Source organism: Lolium rigidum, chromosome 7, assembly GCF_022539505.1.
Source record: "Lolium rigidum isolate FL_2022 chromosome 7, APGP_CSIRO_Lrig_0.1, whole genome shotgun sequence".
In the NCBI taxonomy this organism is placed as follows: domain Eukaryota; kingdom Viridiplantae; phylum Streptophyta; class Magnoliopsida; order Poales; family Poaceae; genus Lolium; species Lolium rigidum.
Window position 1 is genome coordinate 194,431,376 of NC_061514.1, and position 8,034 is coordinate 194,439,409.

At 45.3% G+C, this 8,034-nt stretch overlaps 3 protein-coding genes across 4 annotated transcripts; 1 reads left to right on the top strand and 2 right to left on the bottom strand.

The window, feature by feature from the left end:
* Positions 1 to 430: 430 nt before the first annotated feature.
* On the bottom strand, positions 431 to 2,313 carry LOC124677572 (diphthine methyltransferase homolog). The gene is made up of 2 exons (XM_047213551.1): positions 1,980 to 2,313; positions 431 to 1,356 (listed from the first exon to the last, which is right to left on the bottom strand). The coding sequence occupies exons 1-2, from the start codon at positions 2,311 to 2,313 to the stop codon at positions 632 to 634; spliced, it is 1,059 nt and encodes a 352-aa protein (XP_047069507.1). The 3' UTR covers positions 431 to 631.
* Positions 2,314 to 2,497: 184 nt separating this feature from the next.
* LOC124677522 (2-phytyl-1,4-beta-naphthoquinone methyltransferase, chloroplastic) lies at positions 2,498 to 7,758 on the top strand. 2 transcript variants are annotated; one of them, XM_047213508.1, is made up of 9 exons: positions 2,498 to 2,659; positions 2,737 to 2,801; positions 2,908 to 2,998; positions 3,146 to 3,234; positions 3,378 to 3,511; positions 3,586 to 3,647; positions 3,850 to 3,949; positions 4,533 to 4,868; positions 7,381 to 7,758. In XM_047213508.1, the coding sequence occupies exons 1-8, from the start codon at positions 2,507 to 2,509 to the stop codon at positions 4,631 to 4,633; spliced, it is 795 nt and encodes a 264-aa protein (XP_047069464.1). In that variant the 5' UTR covers positions 2,498 to 2,506; the 3' UTR covers positions 4,634 to 4,868; positions 7,381 to 7,758. The 2 variants fall into 2 exon arrangements, with proteins under 2 accessions (XP_047069464.1, XP_047069463.1); XM_047213507.1 differs by lacking the exons at positions 2,498 to 2,659; positions 2,737 to 2,801; positions 2,908 to 2,998 and having other exon boundaries at positions 3,125 to 3,234; positions 4,533 to 4,680.
* On the bottom strand, positions 5,573 to 6,836 carry LOC124677524 (senescence-specific cysteine protease SAG39-like). The gene is made up of 2 exons (XM_047213509.1): positions 6,398 to 6,836; positions 5,573 to 6,159 (listed from the first exon to the last, which is right to left on the bottom strand). Exons 1-2 carry the CDS (start codon positions 6,834 to 6,836, stop codon positions 5,573 to 5,575), a joined length of 1,026 nt encoding a protein of 341 aa, XP_047069465.1.
* Positions 7,759 to 8,034: the final 276 nt, after the last annotated feature.

Genomic DNA, 8,034 nt, shown 5'->3' on the forward strand with positions numbered 1-8,034 from the left:
GCTCATCATTTCAAATAACTTGACACTGCTAAGCTTCATGCACTAGCTAGCTAACACAACCAAAAGTCCGAACAATATACTTATACACTTTCAACACACCCCCTCACGTGTGACATCAACAAAGAGCTTGAGCTTCTATGTTTTGCACTCAGGACGTTTACAACAAATACTGATGTCTGCGAGAGCCTACTATAAAATAGACATCATATAAGCTCATCATTTCAAATAACTTACATTGTTAAGCTTCATGCACTAGCTAATGCAACCAAAAGTCCGAACAATCTACTCATGCACTTTCAACACACCCCCTCACATGTGACGGGAAGACGGGAAGAGGCAGGCTCAACAGGCCTATACGAGGACTCCGAGGGGGCAACAACAATTTTAGGATAAATTGCGAAAGCCAGGACTCGAACTCGAGACCCTGGGCTCTCATACAATGTTAAGCTTCATGCACTAGCCAACGCAACCAAAAGTCCGAACTGATGGAAAGGGCTAGGCAATCTACTTATACACTTCAACAGACATAAATGCAAAAAGCAACCTGAATGAAATCAATTTGGTTCATTCAGAATATAGGCCATCTCATGCCATAGTGATACAAGAACTAAGCACAATGATGGTGTATGACTTAAAAGCTTGGGTGGTTGACTAGGTTCTCCGGTTTCCACACACGGAGAAGGCGATCATAAAATGAACAAGTAGCAATAACTGAAGAATCTGTGTTATGTTCTTCCACTTCACTTGTCTGCCAATCTGCACCATATGCTAACGACTCGTGCTTGCAATATGTTTCCATTACTGTAGCATCTTCGGTACCAACCTTAACGATGGCAAACCCATTGTGCATGCATGCAGCCAATATGACATCCGCGATAGTAGGATGATATTTTATCCTCCATACGCCGCCCCCTAAATTTAGGGACTTCTCATTCACAGGTTTCGCCATTGATCTCATGTCCCAGACTCTGAGATATTCATCATAGCTTCCAGTGAGCAGAATGTTTCCTTCCAATGGGTTCTGAGCAATGCAACATACACCCATAGTATGAGACTTTTTATCCCGAAACACAACATTTGATGGGCTTTCCCGCAAGTCCCAGCAACTGAAAGAGCAGTCGTCTGATCCACTGTACAACACGTTTGGCCTTGCACGATCAAAATAACATGTCCAAACTTCATACTGATGAGCGGTCCACTGTTCTGATACCTCCAAGCGGTCTTCTCTCACGGAAATCACAGATAGCGAACCATCTGATAATGCGACGGACAGGGAATCAGCATTTTGGTTCCAATCCACAAACAAGCACATTGAAGAAGAAACATCTCCAGCACAGACATCTGTGAGAAGAACACCTGCACAATTTGGTCAGAGGAAGCACTTGTATCAGCCCTCAAGATGTGTTTAAAGACATGACAGACAAATTGCATATATGAGTTCTCCAACTTCCGGTACGGAATAAAATGAGCTAACTTGTTAATTAAACAATGATGTCAGGAATAAATTTGAGCAACGCACTTTGAAGAAGATTAGTATCGCAACCCGAATTTACTTTGATCGCCAATTAGCAGAAAATTACCCTTCTCAACAAGAAAAAGGTAATGAAAGCTTTCCCCAATATCGTTTGTTGTGAATCCAGATTAACCTTTATGTCTTTATAGTATGACCATTGGTAACCAAAATCTGAACAGCCGCTAGATTTACTATGGCTACTGCATAGGCCCCTGAACCCCAAAATATTTCAGCAAGCACCGCTCACCGCCCTCCACCTGAATGTATTCAGAGGCCGGAAAATATCATGGTTTCCTTGGTGACTGTCTCAATTCTATTCATGAATTGTTGTTGCCACAGCTAATGGAAGCTTTGCTAGTAGATGCTTACCCAGTTATACTAACACATCCCTTTTCTGAATAACAACATTTTTGTTTTCGTATTTATATACTAGTAGGATAAAAGCAGAAGGAGGAGCAAGCAACACCTTCTTCCGAGCCGTCCTCCTGCTCGAGGCGCCGGAGCACGAGGCGGCCGTGGGCATCGGCCTGCGCGAGCACCGGGTCCGTAGGGCTCCACTTCATGTCGAAGACGCCGGCGGTCTCCACCGTGTGGAGCAGCCGGAGCCGCCTGGACTCGTCGTCCGCGGCAGCATCGACGGAGAAGAGCGACACGGTGCCCGCGCGGTCCTGCTGCTGCTCCTCCCCCGCCTGCTCCTGCAGCGTGTACGTCGCGGCGGCCAGGACGTGGCGGAAGGGCCGGTGCGGGCAGAACTCCACCGCGTCGGCGTTGCCGCCGAGGTTGCAGGAGCCCACATCCATCCCAAGATCTCGCCTTCCACCCGTGATGCAGACCTCGGCGGCGGCGGCGGCGGCGGCGGCGGCAAGAGTCGAGAACTCCCAAATCTTCAGACTTTCAGCGGCAGGGGCAAAAGAGTCAATAGGCCATCAGTCAAACCTAGTCGTAGTAGTAACCTATCCTAATCAGGTGGCGGGTGCGAGCCAACGGACACCGATGAGCACCATAGCCACGGCGATTTCCGCAACCGCGGCGTCCAGCCACGGCGGTGGCCGGCGACACCGCCGTGGCTCCGTCGCCGTGCGCTGCTCGTCCGCGGCCGACGAGCGGCAGGCCCTCTTCAGCCGCATCGCCCCCGTATACGACCAAGTCCGTACACTCCCGCTCCCCTCCCTCTTTCCGCTCTTGCGAAATCAGTGCAGATGCTGACGACAGCTTCCTTGTAGCTCAACGACGTGCTCAGCCTGGGGCAGCACCGGACGTGGAAGCGCATCTGCGTCTCTTGGTCCATGTACATTACATCGCCACTTACTGCTGGTCATAGTGATGTGAATGAATTCAGCAAGACGTGCAGTTTTACAATTGTTTGATGCAAAAATTTGTTCTCCGGATATCAGGGCGAAGAGAGGGGACCGGGTTCTTGATCTCTGCTGCGGGAGCGGGGATTTGGCGTTCCTGCTGTCGCAGAAGGTCGGCGTAGATGGAGAGGTATGTCTTGAAATGTGGGATTCGCTTCAGGGTTCAGAATGGTGGTCATGTGGCAAATAATAGAGATGTGAAGAAAAGTGTGGTATATTATAAAATGCCCCCAGAATTTCCAGGCAAGCTTATGGTTCAACCTCTCAAATGTGGCAGGTAATGGCTGTCGATTTCTCAAGGCAACAGCTAGAAACTGCTGCTAGCCGTCAGGACCAACGCTGGAAGAGTTGCTACAAGAACATCAAGTGAGCACCCTCAATGTGAGAGCTTGCGAAATTTTGAACTTCCTGCTATTTGTAGCTTTGTGAGGACGTATTTTTGTCAGGTTAACAGCTGGAGTTGCTTGGCTAGCTAACACATGCTTGCTTCTGTCTCCTGTGGATCGCAGATGGATCGAGGGCGATGCACTCGATCTACCTTTCCCAGACCGCTACTTTGATGCTGTTACAGTTGGTTATGGACTGCGCAATGTAGTTGACAAACCCAAAGCAATGAGAGAGATTTGTAGGGTCCTGCAACCAGGTCGGCTATAGGGTTTGAGTTTCATTCCAGTTCAGGAGCCTGAATTCTCATGGTTTACTTTTACTGAACTGCAGGATCAAGAGCATCTATACTGGATTTTAACAAGAGCTCGTCATTTTTCACGGCATCGTTGCAGGTAAAATTTCAACCCGTCTTGGATGCATTGTACAGATAAATTTGGCATGCTTAATTTCATTGACAAACACCAATTCTTCGCTGCTCCACCATGATACTCTAGCAACATCAAATAGTTAAATGCTGACATCTTAGCCCGTTTAATGAATTTTTAAACTCGTCCTACAATCTTCCTAACCTAGGTGATATTTTTTCTTGGACAGAGTTGGGCAATTGATAATGTCGTGGTTCCTCTAGCTAGCAGCTATGGACTCACGGAAGAGTACAAGTACTTGAAAAGTTCCATATCAGAGTATCTTGCAGGTATTGGATACATTGTTCCATTTGTGCTATCTTGATTGGAAAAGATATATCACATCATCAAGTAAAATAAACTTTGCATGAGGATAAAGCTAGAATAGTGTTGTTCTTTATCTGTTCTAGCGTCGTTTAGGTGGTTGTTCCAGTTGTAGAAGAAACCGACCACATCTTGGCCTTCCTTTTGTACCATTCTGTAGATCAATTTTGGCATCAATGGTTTTGTAAGTTGCTTAATAAGAAAATTGGCTGTCTGCACCGCATGATGCAGAGGCCAGGAGGACAAACCTTACAAAAGAACTGTATCTCAAGATTTGCGTAGGTCACTATGGTGGCACAAGCATACCGATGGATATCTCAACCTTTCCTGATGGGCTACACTAGGACACCTTCTATCTCCTTCATGCCCAATGACACAGCATCATATAGATGAATGGATTTGGTCTATTTCAAAAAATGAAATGATCCATTCTTTTCTTCCAAACACTGGAGTGGTTGCTGTCATTTAGCAAGTGACTATGTGCTGCTTGGCGATTTTATAACTCCTGTATTTACATCAAGCTTGTTTTTGTTTTTATCTCTCCTCTAGGAGAGGAGTTGGAGAAGTTAGCCAAAGAAGCTGGGTTCTCTTCTGCCAAGCACTATGAACTTGGTGGAGGGCTGATGGGGGACCTTGTTGCAACTCGTTGACTAGAATTATAGAGATGAAATGTTATCTTTATGATTTGTCTGCAACTGTAAGTTCATTTCCTTTTCATCTACTTTGTTTGAATATTCAGTTTTGCCTATGGAATCATGCTTCAAACTTCCCAAATGTATATGTTCTTGTTTCAAAGTATTATTACTTATAATTTGTGTGACCATAATTACAAATGAAAGCCTAACTATATGGATATAAAGAAAGCGCTTACGGGAGGCAAACCCGGTATGATATTTTATATTTATTTAATTCTTGTGTAGAAATCTGATTTTTTTGCATAGTATGCAATCTTATGTCCTCTATATGCCCAATTATGTTCGCAATTTATTACAAAGTGTAGCCACATGCCGCAGTTGTGCCAAGCGCAACCAGATTGATCTGCCATTTGCAGCCAAGTATTTATCAAAAGAAAGATCTAATAACACTTAAGCTGCACTGATACAAAGATGATGATTCTTAATAGATTGATTTAACGACAGCTATCAAAGAGACTATGGTACATGGCAGAGCTATAATGAAAGTCTTACTAGATTGATTTAAGACAACTCTCGAAGCCTTTCTTAATAGATATATTTAAGGACAACTAGAAAAGTCCTTCTCCATAGATATTGGTGGTCTTGGAGTTGAAGTTAAAACCACATTGTTAGGTTAGATGCCAAACACATGTTTGCAAAATTGATCAGTTGGTAATAACCACTTCTTGTTGGAGATACTGAGGTAGCAAATCAAGATCATCTGATTCAGTGTAGTACCCAATGTGACATCCAGAGTTCTGAAGCCAGTATTTGTGATAATCTCCTGTATGGCTACTTGGCTAGCACAGTATATATGCACATAATATTTAAATACCGATTTACACAACCATGCAGGGATTGTATATGTGCATACACATGTGTCAAAGCAAATCAACAAGCTAGGAATGAAGCAAGCTACACTGTTGGGTAGGAAGGCTGCATGGCGAGTCCACATAGGCCTTGCTCGGCGGCGATGTCCCTCTCCATCCTAATAAACCCATCCTCGCCCCACGACGTGCCCCATGAGTTCTTCATCACCCAGAACTTGGTCCTATCGTCAGACACACCGTACCCGACTGCCGCGATGCCATGGTCAAGGCCCGTGCCGCATTCGCCGGAGAGCACACCGCCCTTGTAGAACCGAAAGAGGTCGTCCCCTCCGTCAACAGCCACGGACACGGGCTGCGCCGCCACTGCTTTTTGCAGCGATGCCTCGTCATTGGCCGGCACATCCTCGTGACCTGTGATGGACGCTGCAGCGCTGGAGGCCATGTTGGAGTTGCAGGTGCCGTCGGCGCCGGTGTAGGGGTAGTTGGCCTCGGTGGTGAGGCCGTTGTTCTTCACAATGAACTCAAAGGCATTGTCCATTAGCCCGCCTCCGCAGCCATTGTCTGAGGTGTCGCAGTCCACAAGCTCCTGCTCTGATAGAGATATCAGTTTGCCGGTGCTCAGCTGCACAATGCCTTCCATGGAGGCAACCGTGGAGAACGCCCAGCAACACCCTGGAATGTATAATGAATTAGTACTTAGTAGATGTCCAAGTGTGTCCATATATACAAACATAATATAATTATGGAATAATTTTCTTGTGTCTAATAAAGTTAATGTACAATAGCATACTGTATTGTACACGTCACAGGTTCTCTATTTCAATAAAAAAATACAAATTCTAAAAATTCCAGTCATTTAGGTGACATGCAAATTGTGCAAAGTTCAAACTCAATATAAATTTGAGCTTACCACATTGGCCTTGGTCCTTGATGGGAGTGACAGCACCTTTGGTTCTCCAGTCCACCGCAGTCGGAAGAGCATCAAGGCTGACATTTGCGTACCTAAAGCTTGTCATCCTCCGGCCCTTGCTACCACCCAACGGAAGTTTAAAGCCTGTGTGAGTAGCCCTGAATTCATCATTGGTCATATCTGCAAATTGGTTGGCCTCGAGCCAGAACTTATCGTTCCTAGCGTTCACCAACTCTATGAACGCCACGTTGGCCTTGAACACCTCTAGCCGCTGTGCTTTCTCAGCGGCGTCATTATACACGCGCCCATACTTGGTCATCCACTGCTCGTGCCTCACGACTATGGCGCTATCGTCTGCGAGGTCACGTGCTGCCAGAGTGCTAAGTGCACAGGCGCATACGACGATGGCAATGAGGAAACCCATCGAGTAGCTAGCCATAGCCGGCTGTGGTAAGAAGTTGAGATCAAATGGTTGAGGCTCGAGGTGGATACGGTGATCTTGTGTTATGATAATTGTAAGTGTAGTGTGGATTATATAGAGATGAGGAGGTGTAGATGCCTTGGCTGTAGTGAACTGCTGAGGATTTTGGGTATCAAGACAGTGATTTGCTGCGTGCCGTGAGAGGGCTGAAAAATATATTTTATTGAAGAAAAGCATGGCTTAGCTTTGGGGATAAGCTGTAAGAACTAAGAACACTATTTAATATTGTTCCACTGGAGGATGTTGAACATAGTTTTGGCTAGTTAAACAAACCCGTTGGCGCACGACTTTTTTTTAGGGTGTGACCTTTTTGTTAATACATGAATTTCTATATCAGCTGACAGACATAATTGACTATCATTTGTCCTGCGAACTGTTTCGACAGCTATGCGCTTTTAGTGGGCTCCACGCCTCCACCACATAATTCCATCTGTCTTATATTTGAGTGTATCATCTCTCCTTTTCTACCTCTATTTTTATCCTGATAGCTGCATTTCTTCAGGTCGACTAGCACGCGGTCACCAACACTATGGGGTAGTCACTTTCGGACTGCTCCAACATCATGCAAAAATGAGAAAGGCACTAACAGTGAATTTTTAAAAAATGATAATATGAATATTTTGAATTTATTTCCTCTACATTTGCCCGATTTGCAGTTTCGTGTGGGTGTTCTTTTTCATAGGGTTGTTCCTTTTTCAGTAGTGTCGCTGGTGTTGGCTTGGCCTAGCTAAAGGTGGAAGGTTGGCAGTGCTGCCATTTTCTCTGTTTTGGTGTTGTTTTCACTAACCTGTGTGGGTGTGCACCTCTTGTAAAACTGGTGGTTCCCAGCATGTATCCCAGACTCAAAATACTTGCTCTATTAAAATCAGGGTTCTCGTATGGACCTTTTCTCTAAATTTTTAAATTTTTTGCGGATCTCATATGGCATCAATGCTTCAAACTTTCGACCTGTGCATTTTTCAGCTTGAACAAGTAACACACACCAGGGCACTGAAACACATATTCTGGCGTCCAGTGCAGGCGCCACAATAAAAACAGATTTCTGAAAATGCAGTTTTGCTGACCCCGTAGGGAATCAATGCTTCAAACTTCCCAGCTGTGCATTTCGTCATTTCCCCTGCTTGAACAAGAAAGTAACACACAATGGGCATGGAAA